Raw genomic sequence first — 23,644 nt, forward strand, 5'->3', positions numbered from 1 at the left:
CATGGCTCAAATGGTAGAGCACCTGCCTAGTAAATGCTAGTCCCTAAGTTCAAACCCCAGTACCACCAAAAAAAGAGAGAAAGAAAGATGAAGCTTTCGATTGTGGAGGACTTACTCAGCTTGTTGATGTTGGGTAGTAAAGTGCTCCATGTGTCTAGATACTCCGCTCTAAAGCCATCCATGGAAAACAGGATCACTGGTGGCAGGTCAAACCTGAAAATGGAACACAAGAACTTCATCCATGATTACGATTGTTAAAAAAAACTACACTTTTCGGTACTGCTTACGATTCTCTAAATTAAAAAAAAATCTGTTTAGACAATACAGTAATAGTTCTGGGTCACATAACGATTGCTAAATTCTACCGTCTTTTGGGTACAATTATGACAGGAAATTTAGAAACTGCAGTGTGAGGTATTTTATTATTCTAAAAATTCATTTTTTGTCTGTGCATTCTAACATTTCTGGATATTAAAAAATACCTTGAAAGAATTTCAACCTATTTTTAGAGCAGTATTTAAGGTAAAATGATCAAAGATAACTTTTGGGTTATAGCCATAGACTGCCTTTAAATTTTTTATTATTATCTTTCACTTTTTGAGTCTCCCTAGTATTACACACAAGTGCTCACATGCACATGTATCACACATTTATACCTTGATAAATTTTTACTAACTGAACTCTGCTCTGTAGCCATGACCAAAATTAAGAAACAGAGCATCACCACATCCCAGAAAAGTGCCAAGGTGTTTCCTTTGATTATCTAAAGTAATCTAGACCATTTCCAAATAAGATCACATTCTCCATCACTGAACTCTGCAAACCCCACCAGCCCCAAAGGGATGAGAAATATCTTGACTGCTGACAGCATAGAGTAGTTTTGTCTACTTTCCTACTGACATTTGTATGCAAATTGAGTCACACACTACATCTTTTGTTGAATCCAACTTCTTTTACTTGACCTTGTGCTTGAGATCAATCCATATTGCTGCATGTAGCTATAAATTACTCATTGTCACATCTGTCTAGTAGTTCAGTAAGTGAATACATCACTTGTTCATTCTACTACTGACAAGCCATTCGGGTATACAAGTAAGTATGTGAAAGAAATTGTTCTCAATTCTGTGTTCAAGAATTGTATATCTAAAGTTTTAAACCAAAACATACTTTTCCAAGAAATTTGGTTAGAATAAATCTTTTAAAATTCTGATAAATTATCCAAAGATGATTAAAAAGAAAATTCTGGATGCTAATTGTGAAAAATAAGAAAATGATTTCTATTTTTTCAATATGCTTGAGCAAAACTAGAAAAAATGTGAGTGTTACCATCTAATTCCCCATTGTAAGTGAACTGTGAAGAGGCAGGAGAACAAGTTTGTTTAGCTTGAAAATACTTATTTATTGTAGAGTAATTCATTTAGCAAATATTTGAGTGGAGCTTGTACTAGGTACTGAGAATAAAGTCAATGAAGGAGTCATGGTCCTCATCTAGGAAATGAAGTGGAGAGGTAAACAGGAGAGGGAAGGACTAGGTTTGAGTACAGAGTGCTAGCAAAGTACACAGAAGGATGTCAAAATCAGTCTTTGTAAAGTGAGAGCAGGTTTCTCAGCTTTGGTATGAACTCAGTCGAAAAGAGCCAATAGAAATAATATGAAAAGAGAATGGGACTAACGTTTTAACTTGGAAAGAACTGTGCAAAAGCCCATATGAGAGATATGATACCAGCAATGACATTGAGGAGTCTCATACACATTGAGTTAAGCCAAAACAGCTGGACATAGAGAATTACATTGTATGAGTCCACAGGTATGAAATTGTGAAACAGGACTCAATGGTGACACAAATCAGAACAGTGATTGCTTTTAGGGATCAGGGTTATGAAGGGACAGGAGGCATCCTTTAGGGTAGTGAAAACATTCTATGTCTCGGAAATATTCTGTCTGTAGGTTATTGAGGCTTATGAGTTTCCAAATCTCATGATAGCATACACTTAAGATAGAAGCATTTCAATGTGTATGACCTACACCTCAATTTAAAAACAAAAATGAAAAATTGGGACCATTTGAACTGCAATGTATAGAAAATTCATCAAAAAACTAAAAGTGGCCTGGTTACATTGCAAAATTTTTTTTTCATAAATGATTAGCATAATTCTGATTTAAAATCTTATTTACATAAATCTTCCATCAAAATAACCTTGCAGCACAAAGACAAGTTCAATAAACCATGGGACAAAGTGGAATGCAAAAGTTGAGTCAGTATAGTCCTTTTTTGTTGTTTTTTTTCAGTTGTACTGGGAAGTCATTTCTTTCTTAATGGCTTCCCTGCCTCTCCAACCTGCTCAAAGCTCTAGAGCAATTTTATGTGCTGCTACCATAGACATCCTTACAACTAAAACACCCTTAATTATTTCCTGAGTCTACATTGCTAAAGATTAAATTTCCTGATCTAAGGGTAAATAGACTCAAATATTTTGTCTATTCTCTCCTGACAGTCTATATCAATTTACTCTTCCATAATCAAGACAAGTAGCTGGTACTTTACTCAAATTGTGGTGCATTGACTGCAGGATAAAAATGGAATCTTTTCATTTTTTATTTTTCTGATAGCTAACAAGGTTGAGCATTGCATCATTGTTATTTTTACTGCCTGTGATAAAACCCTAGTAAGGGCACTCTGAATGCCAAGAATTGTCATGTCACTTCTATTATTTCACGTTGTCATTAACAAAATATATCTAATTAACAATCAGCAAGCCAGGTCCTGATATTGCATCCAACTTACTAATAAGACAGGTAGGAGGATCAAGTAACTACCCAAGGTGTTCTATCATTGTTAGGGGCAGATCTAGGCTATTGGTCCACATCTGTCTGACTTGAGAGCCCAAGCTCCTTATTGTACCATGATGACTAGAAAAAGAGTAAAAACAAACACAGACAGAAATTCTAGCTTCAGTGTCAAGCAAGAGAGTTTCATGTAAGATAACGTCTCGACCACTAGCATTGTTAGCAGTGAATATTGTTAACACTCAGCAGGATCATCACTCCCGTGCCACACAGGGATAGAAGGGGACTCTAACAAAATCTATGGAGTGACTGGATGGTGGGGGTGGCCAGTGTGCCAGGTACCTGAGTCTCCCCTCTTTCCTCACCAGCTTCCCCTCTAGTCTCGTCTTGTTTCAAGGGTGCTAAATTCAGTCCTGTAATCTCAGCTCTTGAATTCTTGGGTAGACAAGTGATTGACCAGAGAGGATCTTCCGGCTAATCTTTAGTCTCAGTGCGCTAAGGCTCTTTATAAAGACCTCAGCAAAAATCTTTTTGCTCACCTCCTAATGTCTGTTTCCTTCCTATTATCAGAAGGGGGAATCTTGGGGCCACAAACGATTCATCACATTATTCTACTTTTTACTGCTTCTTCTGGTCAATTGTTTGTCACACACTCAGAATATTTCAGAGGGAACAGCAAGTCACAGAGACTCTTGGGTCTTGCTGCCTGGGTTTGTTGACTGCCTCCAGAAATCATAAGTAATATAACCTGGGAAAGTGGCCTCATTGTCTTGTGCTTTTGTTTCATTAAAGGGATTTCATTACAAAGGGATAGGGATAAATAGAGCCTACTTCAAAGGACTTTTACACAGAATAAAAGACATTGTGTAAAGCACATATTACTACATACATGTTAGCTGGTGTAATAATAACTATTATCAATAATAAGAAGCATTATTATTTTGGTGCTAGGGATTGAATGCTGGACCTCACGCATGCTAAGCATGCACTCTACCAGTGAACTGTATCCCAAGTTCCCCTGTTGTTATCAGTATGCTTTTGTCGGAGATAAATTGCCAGTGTAATTTGGACCCTGAGAAAAGGCCATCTAGATTTATGCTGCTTGGTTCTGGACACACTTCAATAGGTTCCAATGTCAGGTCCATCTAATAAAACAAGTAATTTTTTTAAATCCCATTAGAAAAATATTAGTAATTTTAAGTACCTACTAAATGCTATGCACTAGAACTAAAGTTGGCCTACTGCTTTATTTTCTTTTCTTTTATTTTTGTGGATCGAACCCAAGGCCTCATGCATGCTAGCCAATCCCTCTCTCACTGACCAGTCTGCATCCCCATCCCTAGCCCCGTTTCATGGTATAACAAACATTTCCCCTGTTTAGATCATTGAGTTTTTACATAAAATCTTCTGAGCGTGGCATTATTATTATAATTATTCTGCTTTTATAGATGAAGCTCAGAGAAGTGATGAATATGAAGTCCCTCAGGCCAAACCCAGACTCAAAATCAACTCCTTCTCATCCTAAATCCATTGTTCTTCCACCCAGAAACTGGGGAAGAGGGCAGGTGGACCTGAGGATTGGAACAAACTAAAGTTCCATGGTACAAAAACAGACACTCCCCTCAATAAGAAGAACATTCTTATACGGCCTAAATGTAATGATAAGGATGGAAAGAGAAAGGATGAGGAGATTTATCAGTTAACCAACTACATGTAAAAATACCCTCAAAACATAACAACAAACAACCATTCTACATTCTTGAACCTGTATGTTAAAACCTTAACTCAAATCCTATCCTCACCCCTTAGGTGCCACCCCATCCTGACCCCAACCAATCCAGGAGCAACAAGTGCTTCTCCTTGTGGACCTCTCTCCTACTGGGAGCATCAGCTTCACATAATCCCATCCTGTCATAAATACCAATGTAGGGTGGGCATGAACAATTTATGCTTTCCTTCCCCAGTTTCCATTAAAAAAAGAAATGCTCTCTGCCCTGGTCCAGAGAACCTTTTCTAACCACTACCCACCTTTGCTGCTGGAAGTTAAGGGATCTTGTTCCAGGACCTGTCTTTGTTTTCTGGCCAGCATCTGTAGCAGCTCAGATCCCTTTGTTTCTGAGATCCTTCAGTCTCAAGAGTTTTGCTTTAACACCATACATACTTCGTTTTCTTCTTCTTCTTCTTCTTCTTCTTCTTCTTCTTCTTCTTCTTCTTCTTCTTCTTCTTCTTCTTCTTCTTCTTCTTTTTCTTCTTCCTCCTCCTCGTCCTCCTCCTCCTCTTCCTCCTCCTTCCCCTCTTCCTCCCCCTTCTCTCTCAAACTCTTCCTCCTTTCTTCTTCTTCTTCTTCTTCTTCTTCTTCTTCTTCTTCTTCTTCTTCTTCTTCTTCTTCTTCTTCCTCCTCCTCCTCCTCCTCCTCCTCCTCCTCCTCCTCCTCCTCCTTTTCCTCTTCTTCCTCCTCCTTCTCCTTTTCCTCTTCTTGCTCCTTCTCCTCCTCCTCCTCTTCTTCTTGCTCTTCTTTTTTTAGAGCGCATCTGCCTTCAAGCCCCGTCTGGCCTTAAGCTCCTGGGTTCAATTCATCCTACTTCTTCATTCTCCCTAGGAGCTGGTACTTCAGGTGCACCACTGCGCCCAGCTCCATGTGCATTTTTTTTAATGAAATGGTACCATTTTAAAACCATTGATTCTTTCTAAATCCAGGTATTTCTTACTTCTTCACCCTCACTGTCATCCCTACAATGCTGGGGCCCAGAAAAGTATGAAGGGCTGGGGCCAAAGGGAGGAAAGGGGAGTCCACCCTGGCCGGGTGGTAATGTGGGACCCAAGTAAAGTCCTGGGAGCAATGTCACAAATGTGTGGGGGAGAAGCATGAAAGGGGTGAGGGGGGTTTCCTCACACATCATGACCTATGATCACCTGAAAAAAGCCCCCTTTTCCATGTTGCAAGGTAACATAGAAGACCTTACTGTAAGGTTTCTTACTTTAAGACCTTCCACGAGCCTCTTCCCCTTCCCTTAGTGAGAAGAATTTGTGGCAGGATGTTAATAGAAAGGTATTCTAGGAGGAGAAATTTCAGGTTAAATTCCAGTCCTGACCATAAGACATTAAGAATGTTTGTTATTTGATACGCCAACCAAGTTTTTAAGTTACTGTGAGATGTGAATATAATAAATTAATGTAAAAGTGCTTGGTAAACAATAAAGCAAGCAAAGTCTGTTGACTTTGAGCCACAAGGACTCCAACCTTTTGTTAAGTATTCTGATTTGGCATCAAAGGAGAGTGGAGGAAATTCTACCCTGCCTCTCAACTGCAGTATCATGCATCAGCTGTTAAAGGAGGATAAAAACCTCCACGCATCCGTGCTCACCCTTCTGGACACTGAGGCTCCACCAATGCGGCACAGTCTTCTGTCACCCACGGTGCCTCCCCTGCAAAACGGAAATCATAATCTTTAGACTGCTGCCTCACACATAGAAAAGAGAAGCAAATTTTCAGTGGCTGTGATCTTCCTGAACTGCTTGATTTGTGCCACTTGGATGACTAACTTCTTTCAGAACACAAGTGCCATTTCACATGTTGACCATGGCAGTGCCTCTCATGACTTATGAGATCAGTAATCTATACCAACTGAATGCCAGGAGGACAACCTACTAAGAAAAACAACGGGGTTCCTTTAGATGAAAAGGAGTATTTCTTCTCACTCTCATAATGGTCTCAACCCCCTCTCCCCCCACAGGGACAATGTTTTCCCAACTGCTAGAATAAATAAACAAAAAAAAAAAATCATTTGCTCCATAGATGCTTCACTTTATAGAACATTCTAGTTTATTAATGAAGCAGAAATGAGAGAAAATAAATGTCACTATGTGTACCCCCTAATGGGTCTAAGAATGATCAATGGCTAACATTAAAAAAAGACAAAGTAGACATGATGCACCACCGCTTACAAAATATACTTGCAAAAAGTAAATAATTACACCAGAAGCTCAACAGTCCTCTGGCTCTAACTACTCATATACAGAAAACATATGAAATGATAAGTTCCTTAAGTCACAAAGGATGCAATCAGCAAAATCCAGACTGGAAAACACTACAGGACAAATGATCCTGTGTCTCCAATATATAAACTATAATGGGGAAAAAAGAAGGGCGAGTATATATTTAAAGGACTTGAAATATGTCACTCAGTTACTAAAGAGAATATTTGGCTACTGCTTCAATCTTTTAAAAACATATTCTGAGACAAGAAGAAAAATTTGAACACTGATTGGATATTTGATAACAGTAAATAATTATGTTTTTATATATAGGCATGGTATTGTAAGTTTTTAAAATCCTTATCTTTTTTTAAATGCATACTGAAAATATTCACATATCAATAACACTAACTCTAGGATCTGTGTTGAAACCTAAAATTTTGAGAGAGAAGTAGGAAATGAAGCTTACATTTTGTTAAGAAAAAAAAATCCAAAACTTAGAAATAGACAAAAAAAGGATTGATCACTAGACTTCATGTTATAGTCAAGCTGGGAATTAGCTAAAAGCCCACCTGTGCATTATATACTTACCTGGGTGTATGCATCTTATCTAGTTACATTATCACTCATTGCAACTCAGAAAGGGTAACAGGGTACAATGAACTCAATGTAAATTTTTGTGTATGTGATTTTCTACTGTCCTCAGTGGACAATGCTATCACATGACCTAAGTATCAGTCTTAAGATAAAAATCAAAGTTACAAAATTGGGGCAGAAGAAGGAAAAATGAGTCAGAAGCAATAGGATTACTGAAATTAGGAAAACAAAGGAGAACCCATGTTTTGTAGATTTATGGTAATTTTTAATGATCCAATTTTACAGTTAAATATTAAGTAGTTATTACCTTAAAATAGAGATACATTTCAAGCTACTTTCTAAGCCTTTTTAGATTATTTTAATTATATTTCCTATAAAAAGGATTCATCTATTAGTACAAAACTTATTTTCTACTAATAGATTACAAGTAATGTTTCTGAGATAGTTGAGGACCACCCAAAAGGGAAGTAAAAGATCATATGGTGGTAAGGGGCCCCAAGGCATCACATCTGCTTTGTGCTTTCACAGCAGTCACACAGGCCATAAATGAGGACCCATGGCTCACAAGTAGCCCCAGGATTAAAAACACAGCAGGTGCAGACACATCCTACTCGTACAGATGCAAGCAAGGGTCAGTCTTCTGAAAACCTGCCTTACCTGGAAGTCAAAGCCAACCGATGAGTTATCTATAAAAGCTCAAACATTAATCAGTCGGGACTGGCCCCTGTCCATCAGTTTAAGTCCCTTATTTGTATAAAGGACCCGAATGGGAACTTATTGGCGGAAAGTTTTCCAAAATTAGATTTTCCCTTTCCTTTGTTCAGGGAGCCACAGCCTGATGCTTGATTTATTATTGGTCAGAGCTGTGGCTTCCATCTAACTGATGTCCTAATAAAAAGGCCTCCCATATTATCCAGCCATACTACTTCTGAGGATATACCCCAAAGAGTCAAAGTCAGCTAATTGCAGAGATACCTGTAAACTCATGTTTATCAAAGCATTATAGCCAAGTTATAAATCAGCCTCAGTGCCCATCAGTGGATGACTGGTAAATAAAATGTGGTTGTATATATACACGATGGAGCTTTACTCAGCCATTAAGAATAATAAAATTATGTTGTTTACAGGAAAATGGATGGAACTGGAGATCATCATATGGAGTGAAATAAGCCAGTCCCACAAACACAACTATCACGTGTTTTCTCTTTTTTGTGGAGACTAGGGGGGAATAAAACAACTAAGGTCATGAAACTAAAAAGGAAACTACTAGAGAGATGGAAGAGGAAGGGAAAAAGGGAGGGATGAGAGGGTGATAAGAAAGACTAATAGAGGAGGTGAAGCTGATCAAAGTACTTTATATGCATGCATGGAAACACCATGATGAAACCCCTCAGTATGTACAATTTAATATAGGTCAATGTTTTTTGTTTTAAAAAGGCTTATCTCTATCCCTCTGGCTCTGGACATATTTCTACCATTTCTGGTCCCAAGAATCCAACTCCAGTGACATTTACACTACAATTTCCTCTGATTTCAAAAGTCAGAATTCAAGCTTATCTTGCTTTTTTCAATAAAATTATTAAAAGTATAAACTAGTTCAGTTGAGTGTGGTATTATATGAAAAAGGATTAATTTAAAGAAATTATCTATATGTATATGAAATTTTATCTATATTTATGGAATTTTCATAAATTTCAGATGCTCTGAGAGATTGGTGAATCTAAAAAAGAATTTCAAATCATTTATAAAGTAGGGAGCTGGTGAAATCAGGAGTTGAATGCTTGAACTCTAATCTTGAACATGCATTAACTCTCTAAGGGTCCTTAGTCAAGACATGGTGGTTGCCAGGTGCTGATAGATTATGCCTGCAATCCTAGTTACTTGGGAGGCTGAGATTGGAATGATCACAGCTTGAGGCCAGTCTAGGCAGGGAGTTCACCAGACCTTATCTCTGGTCAAGGTGGTACAAGCTTGTCATACCAAGCTATGCAGCAAGCTAAGATCAGGAAGATTACAGTTCCAGGCCAGCCCAGGCAAAAAAAGTTCATGAGACCCCATTTCAATGGAAAAAGCTGGGTATGGTGACCCTCACCTGTCATCCCAGTGACCGGGGTTGGGCGGGGGGAGTATAAAATAGGAAAATTGCAGTGCAGGCCAGCCTAGGCAAACAGCAGACCCTATCTCAAAAATAACAGGAGAAAAAAGGGCTGGAAATATGACTCAAGTGATAGAGTGCCTGCCTAGCAAACCGGAAGCCCTGAATTCACACTCCAGTACCACCAATAATAATATTAAAATAATAATAATAAAAGATAAGGTTGTTTAAATACATCAGCTAGGTACCCTCTTCTGCAATGTTTTAACTTCAGGATCTGCCATCCAGTGTCTTAAATCACAAGTATATCTGGCACGGTCATTGGATAGAAGGTCATTGCCTTCTAGACAAACATGGAACTGTGCACTCTCTCTTCTTTTCTATGTCTATGGGATTGGCTCCTTTCCTCTACAGTGTATAAATCACACTTCCTCTCACAGTGAACATATTCCATCTTTTCCTCTCTATGGAGTAACTAAAGATTCTCTGGCTAACATTAAGAAAGTCAGAGTTCCAGGGATCCACAAAGGCAGATGCACCACATCTTCTGCTTACCTTGGCAAACACTCTTGTAGTCGGTACAGCAGTCCTTCCTTTGCAAACAGTCATCAGCACAAGAGCAAAGGCTGGACTCCAGTCTACTCTCTCCACAACGAAATAAATTGCACGTCCATATCTGAGCTGTAAAATTATGTAATTCAGTTCTGAGAATTTAAGTATAAAATATCAAAGATTCAAAGTTAATGCATTTCTCTTCACATCAGAACACTGTCAAATCCATGATTTAACTGCATTAATAAATGAAAATAATCATAAAAAACAAGAAGCAATCCATGACTCCTCTTCTTTAGCATGGGTGGCAGAGAGAAATATGGCTGTATGAGCTGTAATTTTGGTCTATCACACAGGTGCACTCTGACTTTAGAGAGTTTTGAATACTGGTCCTTACCCACCCAAGGGTAGGAGTTCCCTGTGGTGGAACATCATTATCCCTGGCAGAATAGGACTACCCAAGAGGAGCTTTGTCCAGCCTTGTATAAGACAGCCACGAGGAAGGGACAACAATGACAGATGTAATAGAAGCACAATCATGGCTACAGGAATACAGACAGGTCAGACAGAAGGGGTAGGCAGCACTGACCACAACGCTGGTATTCTCCCAGGCTTTGTACATAGAGCAAGAGTGGTTTTAAAAAAATCCCATAGCTGAAAGCAGCCAAAAGCTGGAGGAAGGCTGCTTCCCATTACCACCTGCTAGGAAACAGTGACTAAAATCTTATCTGCCCTGTGCTTAGATAAACAGATGAATTGGATGAATGCTATTGCTTCTGTGTGCATAGAGGTCCTCACTCACCATCATTTACTAGTTTCTTAGAAACAAGAGTCACAGGATGAGAGAAAAAGCAAAGGGAATATAGGTAGCAACATACAGTGGGTTATCTCCCCCTCTTGCCTTTTTAAGAAAACACAATATAAAGAACTCTGCTGTTCTAATATTCAGTTTCCCCAAAATAGACATGCACCTCATCTTCCCTGATTATTTAGAGATTTAAATATTGAAAACTGTGTCTTCTGCCCAGAAGCCAATGCCATTGAGCACTAGCTAGCATCAGAATGATCAAGAATCACCAGTTTTCCAAGTGAATCATATGCCCCAAGAAGCTTGAGGACAATTGTAAATTAATTTAGGCTGGGCATAGTGGTGCAGGCTGGTAATCCCAGTACTTAAGAGGCTAAACAGGAGGATCCTGAGTTTGAGACTAGCCTGGGCTACATAGAGACACCCTGTCTCAAAAACAACAACAATAAATAAAAAAGAAAGAAATTAAGTAAGATGTTTAACTTAGGCCACAGTAGAACTTCATTGAAGCTTATATAACTATACAACATTTCATTTTCTGTAGATAGTTATTCCTCAACTCAAAGTAATGAAGCATGGACTCTTGTGTTTACACTGTAAAGGGGTAAATGATAATAAAAGACCTTGTGTAGAAACACCTATGAAAAGTGTTATGTGTTGAACTGTTCCTCTAAAAGATGCTGAAGTCCAAATCTATTAATGTAATCTTATTTGGAAATGTGTCAAATTACAGATTGGACCAAATATATCCAAATTGCAGATATCAAGTATAATTGAATTGTTAGTCCAGGCCCTAATCCTATGACAGGTTTCTTATAAAGTGAGGGAAATTGGACAGAGACCCGCTGTGAAGAGACAGAAATTATGAGAAGGTGAAGACAGCGTGTGGCATTGTAGTACTATCAGCTAAAGAATGCCAAAGATTGCCAACGACCCTCGAGAAACTACGAGAAAGGCATAGAACACACTCTCCCTCACAGCCTTCAGAAGGACCCAACTCTGCCAACACCTAGATCTTGGACTTCTAGCTTCCAGAACTGGGTGGGAACAGTTTCTTGTTTTTTAAGCTATCTGGTTTGTGGTACTTTGTTATGGCAGCCCTGGGAAACTAATACACAAGGTAGTAGTTAACACTTGGATAATCCAGCAATGGCAACACAATTAACACACTAGCAAAAGTAGTCTCGTAATTCATACTTGATTCCACACAAGTATCTTCAAAATCCCAGCAGCAGTCATCTCGGTCTTTACATTCTGCATCACACCGGCAGCCCTCCAGGCCTCTATATGATGAATCAAAGCATTTTTTCCTGCAGCTGCCTATAAAGTAAAGGACATAAGGTTGCTAGCATTTAGAAATTATCGGGTATCTCATACCTAGGTGGTGGAAGTACACAGAAGTATTTAGCCCTGACCAGGTAAGCCAAATTAATGATTTTTTTTTTTGGTTTAGTATGTTTTGCAGAGTAAGGGATTAAATAATGAGACACAGAGCACAAAGAATCACACAGGGTGCCTGAAAGGAAGGAGTCCCTGCAGAGCAAAAATCAAGTGACTTTTCCCTGGTACCTAGAAATGGAGACACCTGGGTTGGAGACGTCAAGCACCATTAGATAAGAGTAGTGGGGATAGGAACAAGGCTAATATAGAGGAATGGGTTGAAAATCTTGATGTTGAAAAATGACTTTCCTCCTTCCCTCCCACTCCAGACTCCAGGAATCACAATCTGGAGAAGTATAGGAACAGTAGCTTTCACCACAGACACAACATAGAAGTTAGTGTGGGGTTTTTTTTTTTTTTTTTTTGCAGCACTGGGGTTTGAACTCAGGGCCTCTTGCTCATTAGGCAGGCACTCATAATACTTGAGCCACTCCACCAGCCCACAGATATAACACAGATGAAGATGGCTATGATGCAGAAAGAAACAAGCCTTACTCTGAAAAATAACACATGGTCACCAGCTGTTCGAGGATAGCAGGACAGCATACAACACGAAAGAAAAAGGCTAAAACAAAGAAGGAAGGAAAAAGAGAAAGAAAAACTTGGTTGAAGGGGAAACAATGCATGGAGTCAAAGAGTTAACACACACACACACATGCACACTCACTCATTCACACACAACTAATATTAAGACCCTCAAAACACAGAAGAGATTAACATATGGAAAGAAAGAATCTGGGCTCACATCTGTAATACCATATACTTGGCAGAGTCAGGTGGAAGGATCTACAAGTTGGAGGCCCACCTGGGCAACACAGGGAGACCTCCTCTCATCAACAACAACGACAAAAAGTTAATACACAAATATGAAAGAATGCTATAATAAGGAAAGAAATAGCATTAGAAAAACATATGAGAGGAGGGATGAAAACTTAGTAGAACAGTGTGGTAGGCAGAATTATCCCCTGGAGAATTATCCCTAATCTGTTAGACCATAAGTTTGTTGACTTACATAACAATAGTCTTTGCAGATGTAATTAAGGCTGCTAATTAGTAGTGATCTCATAGAAGTTGAGAGTAGGATGGTGGTTACCAGAGGCTGGAGATAGTAGAGGGCAGAGAGAAATGGGGGAAGGTTGATCAGTAGGTAATAACTTACAATTACAGAAAAAAAAGCTACAATTGGGTGCAAACAAATTCTATGCTATTGCATACTGATAAGGTTTACATATATCAAAAACTAGAACAAAGAGTATTGAATACTTTCACTTTAAAGGAATGATAAATGAGAAGATAGATATGTTTACCCTGATTTAAACAATAGCCAATGTATGCCTGTATAAAATATCACACGCCAACACCATAAATATATACAAATTTATGTTTTTATGTATTAGTCAAAAATAAATTTAAATAAAGAGAACAAAAAACAAAGAGGTAATACCAAGAATTGAAAACAAAAGAATGGAGATGATGCTAGTTAAAATCTTATAAAATTTCTCAGAACTAAGAATTACAACAGTATTGCCCAGCAAGGTTCCCAGGGCAAAGCTTCCACTAAGAGATCAACAGGGTTACGGGCATCTTAAAAGATACCAGGACAAGGGTCTGGCAGAGTGGCTCAAGTAGTAGAGTATCTGCCTAACAAACACAAGGTCCTGAGTTCAAGTACCAATACTGAAAAAAAAAAAGATCCCAGAGAGAGATCATGAGCAATCTACAAGTGATCACAAATCAGAAAGTTATCAAACTTCTCAAAAGCAATACGGGGCATGAGAAAATAGGAAAGTAATGTCTTCAGATATCTAGGTAGAAATTATTTCCATCTTTGAGTTCAGTGTGTAGTCAAACTACCATGTGTTAGATTAGGAAGACGTCTATCTTTAGATAGGCAGGACCTCTCATTTTATTTTCCATTCAGCCTATCTTAAGAAGCTATCAAGAATGTTCTTTAGCAAAATGAGGAAGTAAAACAGGAAGAAAAAACCCCAGCAAAACAGCAAAGCTAATGGAACTACCAACCACAACACCAAACCAATAGAAAAAAAAAGCATAAATTGGAGAAGCAGGAGAATGAAACAAAAAATTTTAAAAGGTATCATCCTATCCCCATCTTTACATTGTCAACAACTAGAGAACTAGATAATTCCAAGAGTTGATAGGAATGTGTGGTGAAGACAGGCTGTGGAGCCACCCTGATAGAAAGCTATCTGGAACTACTTATCCAAATCAGAAGTTGTAAACCCTAAGATCCAGGAATTCCACACCTGGGCATACAGAAAAGCAAATCTCACACAAGTCCATAAAGGAAACTTCAGGATTTATGTGTTGACAGGGAACTAATATCAACCTGGGCCTTCAGCACTGGCAGAGGGTATATGGTCAAATGGCACTTTGGATACATGACAATGAGTGCCACATATAAGAAGCAAAAGAATGAATCCATACACAGCAGTTTAGATGGATCTGAAAAACTGCTCAATAAAAAAAGTAAGAAAAATTGATCAAGATGTGACAATCCACTTACATAATGGCCTTTGCATTGTTACATTCACTTTCTCCTGTGAAACCTCTGCATTTGGTTTCCAGGACACAATTATCTGGCTTTTCTCTCACTTTCCTGGCCACTCCTTCGTCCTCTTCTGTGTTTCCCCCAGTACCTTCCTCAGTTTTTCAAGTGTGGCTTTAAATCCCACATGTGATGCTGATAACTACCACAATGAATGCCCAGGTAAGACTGTCCCCGAAAGTCAGCCTCCTATATAACTACCTTGACTTCTCCACTTGGACATCTAGCAGATGTTACATTTTAACATGTCCAAAACTGAACTCCTGGTTTTTCTCTGCAAACCAGCTCTTTCTACAATCTTTCCTGTCTCAATTATGGAAGCTTCATATTTTCACATGCTCAGAACCAAAACCTTGATTTTACTCTTGACTCCTTTTTCTCACTCCATACCCAATCTGTCAATAAAATAAATCTGCCACATCAAAATATATCCAGAATCCAAATACTTCTTACCAGCCATAATGCCACTGTCCTGTTTCAAGACATACGGTTATCCAGATTATTGCAATAATCCCGTAATTGATCTTTCTACCTCTACTCTTACTCTGCCCTAGTGCTTCTGTAGAAAACCAAACCAGAGCATTTCATTCCTCTGCTCAAATCCTCAATCATTTTCCATTGCTCTCAGAATGAAAGTTCAAAGCCATGCCTTGACATATGGACCCATGTGTAATTTGGCTTCTCTTTTTCTGACTGATCTCATTGTATGGTTACCTCCTTCTGGTCCTTGGTCCTCTTAATCCTAACTCATGGCCTCCTTGTTATTCTTTTAATAAAACATGCCCGTCAAGCTTTGACATTGGGCCTTTGCATTTGGTCTTCCTTCTTACCTAGAATGTTCTTTCTGAAGGAATTTGCTCTGTTGCTCCTTCACTTCTACCAGCCTTTATCTCTCTCTCTCATACACACACACACACACACACACACACACACACACACACTACCATAACTCAATATTTCATGTTCTCCTTTTTGGTTTTACTTATAACTTAACACTTTCTTTATCATATCTATCTACATATACATATATATGTATATATTGCTTATTTATATTTTTATAATCTGTTTTCTGTAGATGTTCTGAGTGAGGAAGGGAGTAAAGAACTAGAACAATAGGATATTTTGGCCAGAGATTAATATATGCCTTTTGAGATCAATTTTTGCAATATGGAGGATAAAATAGTAAAAAATGGTGCCCTTTGGTGTGCACTAACATCAGAATAATTCCATTTAAATGGCCTGCCAACATTCAAATAGGACTGGCATCACCACTCAGAAACAACAGCCAAGTGACCAAGAGAAGACAGTAATTTCCAGCTGCTATTTACCTTTTCAGGTCTACTGTGTTCCCATGTTGTAGAGGGGAACTGAATGTTAATCCTTCAGAGAAAGTATGACTGGAAAATTGTCGATTAACTTCCCCAAGAGTCTCCATAATAGAGAAGTAATAAGACTTCTGCAACCTGCTCAGTAGTCAAGCTAGAAGTTATCAGTCAAATTGAAAAAGGTAACAAATGATCCAACAACAGGTCTCCTACTTCAAACAATCTAAAAAATTATGGAAGACACTTTTTACATTTATAAATGGTGTAGTTTTACTATTCATACTAATAGGATATGAAAAAAAGTATGTGAGGTGCTTTTACACTTGGGGGCATCTATTTCCTATTTTTCTTGCTTCCTATGAGAAAAAAAATTGACACTTTTATTGTGTACTACTTTTTAAGAATGTGGTATTGCCTAGCCAAGAAATAGTGAGATTTCAAAGACAGAATGATGCTATGATGGTATCAAGATACAGAGGAGTTAGAAGGAGGTCTTGGGAGTGAAGCAACAAAAACTTCAAGGTCAAGTGCCTGGGTACTTTGTCATCAGATATTTATCATGACAGTAGGAGCTGGGACAGAAAGTCTGTAATCTGTCACCAAAGTTCTCTGTACTGGAATGATATGAAGCTTAAAGAAGCAGGGAGGTTTGTACAAGGGTGAAAGTGTAAAGTCCAGAAATGACACTCAGTGGCTAACACTAACCATAGACACAAGCTCCTGATAAGTGGGGTGTGGGGAGGGAGAGAAGCCTAGAAGGAAAATGTAGTATGGAGGAGGGAAGAGACCTGGGGCAAAGACAAGTTGTCATGGACTAAGGCCAAGAAAAGGAAGACATAAAAGTATGTTTTTTAAAAAAGGCTGAGGGGTATACCTTGCTCTTCTGGTTTCCTGAGTCCCAGCCCCAGGCCTAATCCAAGTGACACTATCACCAACAAAGCAAGAAGAACCTATTTCAAAAAAAAGAAAATTAAAAAAAAATGCATACATATATATACAAAATTACAAATAAATACCCTTTCTTATGTAAATATTAAGTACCCACAGTATGCTAGTTAAGCAGGAGACCAGATCTAACAATGATAAAAGCATGTTGATATATTTAATGCCCCTGATAATAAGAAAAATTTAGAAGTATTTTAAAATACCATTTATTATAGTTCATAAAATTCAAGTACTTTTGGCTGGAGGCATGACTCAAGCGTCAGAGCACCTGCTTAGCAAATGTGAAGTCCTGAGTTCAAACCCCAGTACCACTAAAAAAAAAAAATCAAATATTTTCATAATTAAAATACAATGAGACTGACCCCAATTTAAGTGAGAGTAGGAATTTGCCTTTTCCGATTTTTCTTTTTTCAACTAGGCCCTTCTTTGGAGATCATTTATATAAAGGCATTCTGGCATTCAGCACAGCTGTGAAATCTTTAACTAACTCCTTCCTAGTGAGCAGAATTGTTTTGTTTCCAACTCTGTCCATCAGAGGACAGTGAGACTATCTAGCTTGTGTAAGTAAACATATAATGAATGTTCGAGTGATAGAGCAAGTGATCTGATTTGATCTTCGTTCATGCAAATGATTTGGGATAATTTGAAAGCTTTATGACCAATGATTGTGCCACTCCTGATCACTACTGCTGACAATGCCTTTTAGGGAACTAAGATTAGATTAAACTATAATAAAACTAAAAGTAATTCTCCCTTGGTGGTAAGTATGCTGGCTAATGGGTCTGGAATTTTGTACATTGCCATAAAGAATGATAACAGATTCATAATCAAATTGCTTAGGAAAAGTGTCTTACAGTAACCTTGAAAATAGGTTAAAGCACAAACAACTTTACAGAAGAAAAAAACACATCAAAATTGCTTAATTAAAAAATCTACATGAACTATTGGTTTTGAGAAGTTTGCTTTCATTTGGAAAATTAATACATTTAACTTTTACCATAGATGTGAATGCAGTGATTGGGAAAACACATTAAAATACTGTGAAAATAATTATCATACTTGAACCCAAAGGTCAGTGACCTTTTAATATGTATTAATTCAATGGGAGGATGGGAAAAGGAAGTAACTATAAGTGGTTACTAAATAACACAATTAACAGTTGGCCCCTTGTCATAGCACTCAGAAGTCTCATGTGACCCATTGTAGGATTATTCCAAAGCAACAAAGCCAACCTCGGAAACTCCTTATGGCAAGCCTCATGCATCGCAGATTTAAAAATCAGTTTATTTAGGGTTGCATCTAATCTTTAGTACTTTCTCCATTCAAACTTGCTCAAACTCAATATCTAGCTGTCCTTAGGATGCTTTAAGACTTTGTAATGTTAAATTTTGCATTTCTTCATGATTTTGTATTTGTTCTAAATATTAATGGCTTGTTCTAAATATATATTATTCTTTCTATAAGTTCCTTGAAAGTAAAATGTTCATCTGTAATCTCTTATGATTGTTTAATTTAAGCATGTAATTCTCAGAAAGCTTCTTGATATTGGGGTGAACTATGGTGAGCGCAAAGTAGGGAGATTCTAGACTCCAAAAATCACTAAGAGCCCAACATTTGACGTCAGCTTGATGGAATAAATAGTGCTAAGAACACAGGGGAAAAAAACTTTAAATTTTTAAAATGAAACTTCTGTCAAAATGTGGAAACATTTGGGTACTTTCAAAATTATGATTTTTAAAATACCAAGTTTCACTAAACATACTAAAAAGCCACTAGAAAAACTCAAAGAAAAATAAATGCTGCACAAGAATTGCTCCTAAGGGATTTTGTAATTTCTCAAATTCATAAAATAGAGTAAATCAACCAGATAGGATAAAGAACACTAAAATTCCTATATGATAAAGGATACGTAGAATATTCAGTACTGAGGGTTTACTTTGGTACAGTCACTGGGCTCAATGCTTATTCTTGGTAACAATGCTGGAGAGAGAGAAGTGGGTGGTAACAGTCTGTCAACCAGAGAATTCAGAAGAAAGCTGCAGCAAGACATGTGAAAAATAAAGCAATTGGTTTTGGCTTGAGGTGCTGGGTGAGGAGCCAGGGAGGAGGCATTTGAAATTGAGGGATGGGCACCCAGTAAAAAATCAGAAAGTAACCTACCCAGAAGTCTTGGTGGTACGACTCAAAACTACAAGAAGATACAAGAGTCCCTAAAGAAAAGATCATTAGTTAGAGATTTGGGAAATGTTTATGAGTAACATGCAATGAGAGGAAAGATAAACCAGCCAAAAATGCAGAAAAGGAGAAAAGTCATAAATGTGAGAATTTCAATGTCAAAACTGTTCAACAAAAGCCATGCATTGTTTTTATGGACACACAGGGAGGAAGGAGAAGAAAGCTCAATTGTTGAGGGGGGACTTCAGAGAGGAAAAGCAAAGCCAGAGCTCAGGGGATTACTGGGTGGTGAGAAACTGAAACAGTGAGTGGAGCCCCCTTTTCCCACAAGTTTGATGATGAAGGGAAAAGAGAGAGTAATAAAGTGAAGGAAAGCTTTTTATGTCATTTTTTTTGATAAGGGAAATCTGATCACACAAAAAATACAAAATGAGACTATTTCTAGAATAACAGTAAAATAGGATAAACACAATAATTCCACAAAAATATGATACAAATATTATAATTGCTACTCTTCAGTCTTAAAACATTCATGAAATAAAAATGTGATTTAGGAGCTAATTATAGTCATACAGAAAAAAATCATTGTTGGATGTGTTCTGTCATGGATTCCAGTCTTTTAGTCAAATACTAACCTCCTGTTATTCAAATATCTTACTTGCAGAATCTGATTAAAGATGTCAACTTGCATTAGAGTTGTCATAAGGGGTAAACTGGATGCAATTACTTAAAATTTACAACAAATAAATGTAAGTGAAGAATCACTTACTTTTAACATTTGTCACAAAGCTAGGAGGACTAAAATTAAGAGCTGTACTTACTACATGGTGAGAACTTGTCCAAAAAAAAAGGAAGTGTACTTACGATACAAATTATTTTATATTTCTTGAGAGTGTCCTTCTTAACAGGTTCCTCTGTTGCTAAAGTTAGCATAGAATCCATTGTTCCAGTAGCTGCATAAACCTGTTTGGCCAGAAGTCAGGCTTCTTCTTTCCTCTAGTCCGGAAACTGTCCTGAGTTACACAGCTGTGCCTAACTTTTAAAGGCTTGCAAAAAGCTCTGTGGTGATTGGGCAATCCAGAGAGAAGAAAATTCAGGCAGTAACGGTAAGGCCAAAAGATTAAAGTCCATTTCAAGGATATTATAGCCAGCTGTTATTTTTCTCCTTATAATTTATGGTCAACACTAATAAAGATATATATGATAAAGAGAGAGTAATACAATAATCAATTTTTATTACCTGATCATTATCTTTTTTGGTGATATTGCAATTTGAGCTGATTTTTTTTTTCGGTGCAACAAGTGTGATTTTTTTTATTTTTATTTTTTTTTAATTTTATTATTCATATGTGCATACACGGCTTGGGTCATTTCTCCCCCCTGCCCCCACCCCCTCCCTTACCACCCACTCCACCTCCTCCCTCTCCCCCCAACCCCCTCAATACCCAGCAGAAACTATTTTGCCCTTATTTCTAATTTTGTTGTAGAGAGAGTATAAACAATAATAGGAAGGTACAAGGGTTTTTGCTGGTTGAGATAAGGATAGCTATACAGGGCATTGACTCACATTGATTTCCTATGCGTGTGTGTTACCTTCTAGGTTAATTCTTTTTGATCTAACCTTTTCTCTAGTTCCTGGTCCCCTTTTCCTATTGGCCTCAGTTGCTTTTTTTTTTTTTTTTTTTCATTTTTCTTTTATTATTCATATGTGCATACAAGGCTTGGTTCATTTCTCCCCCCTGCCCCCACCCCCTCCCTTACCACCCACTCCACCCCCTCCCGCTCCCCCCCCTCAATACCCAGCAGAAACTATTTTGCCCTTATCTCTAATTTTGTTGTAGAGAGAGTATAAGCAATAATAGGAAGGAACAAGGGGTTTTTCTGGTTGAGATAAGGATAGCTATACAGGGCATTGACTCACATTGATTTCCTGTGAGTGTGTGTTACCTTCTAGGTTAATTCTTTTTGATCTAACCTTTTCTCTAGTTCCTGGTCCCCTTTTCCTATTGGCCTCAGTTGCTTTTAAGGTATCTGCTTTAGTTTCTCTGCGTTAAGGGCAACAAATGTGAGCTAGTTTTTTAGGTGTCTTACCTATCCTCACCCCTCCCTTGTGTGCTCTCGCTTTTATCATGTGCTCAAAGTCCAATCCCCTTGTTGTGTTTGCCCTTGATCTAATGTCTACATATGAGGGAGAACATATGATTTTTGGTCTTTTGGGCCAGGCTAACCTCACTCAGAATGATGTTCTTCAATTCCATCCATTTACCAGCGAATGATAACATTTCGTTCTTCTTCATGGCTGCATAAAATTCCATTGTGTATAGATACCACATTTTCTTAATCCATTCATCAGTGGTGGGGCATCTTGGCTGCTTCCATAACTTGGCTATTGTGAATAGTGCCGCAATCAACATGGGTGTGCAGGTGCCTCTGGAGTAACCTGTGTCACAGTCTTTTGGGTATATCCCCAAGAGTGGTATTGCTGGATCAAATGGTAGATTGATGTCTAGCTTTTTAAGTAGCCTCCAAATTTTTTTCCAGAGTGGTTGTACTAGTTTACATTCCCACCAACAGTGTAAGAGGGTTCCTTTTTCCCCTCATCCTCGCCAACACCTGTTGGTGGTGGTGTTGCTGATGATGGCTATTCTAACAGGGGTGAGGTGGAATCTTAGTGTGGTTTTAATTTGCATTTCCTTTATTGCTAGAGATGGTGAGCATTTTTTCATGTGTTTTTTGACCATTTGAATTTCTTCTTTTGAGAAAGTTCTGTTTACTTCACTTACCCATTTCTTTATTGGTTCATTAGTTTTGGGAGAATTTAGTTTTTTAAGTTCCCTATATATTCTGGTTATCAGTCCTTTGTCTGATGTATAGTTGGCAAATATTTTCTCCCACTCTGTGGGTGTCCTCTTCAGTTTAGAGACCATTTCTTTAGTTGAACAGAAGCTTTTTAGTTTTATGAGGTCCCATTTATCTATGCTATCTCTTAGTTGCTGTGCTGCTGGGGTTTTGTTGAGAAAGTTCTTACCTATACCTACTAATTCCAGAGTATTTCCTACTGTTTCCTGTATCAACTTTAGAGTTTGTGGTCTGATATTAAGGTCCTTGATCCATTTTGAGTTAATATTGGTATAGGGTGATATACATGGATCTAGTTTCAGTTTTTTGCAGACTGCTAACCAGTTTTCCCAGCAGTTTTTGTTGAAGAGGCTGCTATTTTTCCATCGTATATTTTTAGCTCCTTTGTCAAAGATAAGTTGCTTATAGTTGTGTGGCTTCATATCTGGATCCTCTATTCTGTTCCACTGGTCTTCATGTCTGTTTTTGTGCCAGTACCATGCTGTTTTTATTGTTATTGCTTTGTAATATAGTTTGAAGTCAGGTATTGTGATACCTCCTGCATTGTTCTTTTGACTGAGTATTGCCTTGGCTATTTGTGGCCTCTTGTGTTTCCATATAAATTTCACAGTAGATTTTTCTTTATAAATTATACAAGACAAAAAGTTTTATCACAGGGAGTTTCTACATTTATATAGACTTTATGTCACAGTTGCAAACAAACCCATTTAAAAAAAGTGATTTGACTATAATAGGAATTCTGAAAGTGCACTGAACCAGCATACAGTGTTTAATTCTATCTTGCACTTACAGTGTTCACAATTTAAGAAACTTTTCATATACATTATTTCATATCAAACTTAGCATATCCCTGGGGGTGTCTGCTCAGTGGTAGAGTATATACATGAGACCCTGGGTTCAATCCCGACTACCTCAAAAAAAAAAAATCCGTTATAACCTTCTCTCTCTCTGTCTCTCTCTCTCTCTCTCTCTCTCTCTCTCTCTCTCTCTCTCTCTCTCCTGTCTCTTATTAGAGATCTAACCTAAGGTTTAGTACATGTTAGACAAGTACTCCATCACTGAGCTATATCCCTATTTCTCTGTCTCTCTCTCTCTTTCTCTCTCGGTTGTAGTGAGGTTTGAACTCAGGGCTTTGCTCTTGCTAGGCAGGTATTCTATTACATGAATCATGCCTCCTGTCCTTTTTGCTCTGTTTATTTTGGAGAGAGTGTCTCACTTTTTGCCCAGACTATTCTGGATCACGCCCTTCCTATTTTAGTCTTCCGTACAGTACCTGAAATGACAGATACGTGCCACCATATCCAGCTTTTTTCTATTGAGATAGGGTCTCACAGATTTTTATCACCTGAGCTGGCCTGGAAAGGCAGCTCCCAATCTCAGACTCCCAAGTAGCTGGCATGACAGGCTTACACCACCTTGCCCAGCTATTGGTTGAGATGAGGTCTTCCTAACTTTTTGCCTAGGTTGGTCTAGAATGAGATCCTCCTGACCTCAGCCTCCCAAGTAGCTAGTATTACA

The 23,644-nt window shown here is 38.1% G+C and overlaps 1 protein-coding gene across 4 annotated transcripts in view; it reads right to left on the bottom strand.

Moving 5' to 3' along the window:
• Enpp3 (ectonucleotide pyrophosphatase/phosphodiesterase 3) overlaps positions 1-20,289 on the bottom strand; it is a 122,370-nt gene extending 102,081 nt beyond the window's left edge. For all 4 annotated transcript variants that reach the window (XM_074074522.1, XM_074074511.1, XM_074074517.1 and 1 more), the window contains exons 1-6: positions 20,132-20,289; positions 17,022-17,097; positions 12,011-12,133; positions 10,009-10,134; positions 6,152-6,212; positions 116-213 (exon numbers count right to left, since the gene is read on the bottom strand). In XM_074074522.1, coding sequence (XP_073930623.1) covers positions 116-213; positions 6,152-6,212; positions 10,009-10,134; positions 12,011-12,133; positions 17,022-17,097; positions 20,132-20,209 — 562 coding nt within the window. In that variant the 5' untranslated portion in view covers positions 20,210-20,289. The remainder of the gene's footprint in view (positions 1-115; positions 214-6,151; positions 6,213-10,008; positions 10,135-12,010; positions 12,134-17,021; positions 17,098-20,131) is intronic.
• Positions 20,290-23,644: the final 3,355 nt, after the last annotated feature.

Source organism: Castor canadensis, chromosome 1 (assembly GCF_047511655.1).
Source record: "Castor canadensis chromosome 1, mCasCan1.hap1v2, whole genome shotgun sequence".
NCBI lineage: Eukaryota > Metazoa > Chordata > Mammalia > Rodentia > Castoridae > Castor > Castor canadensis.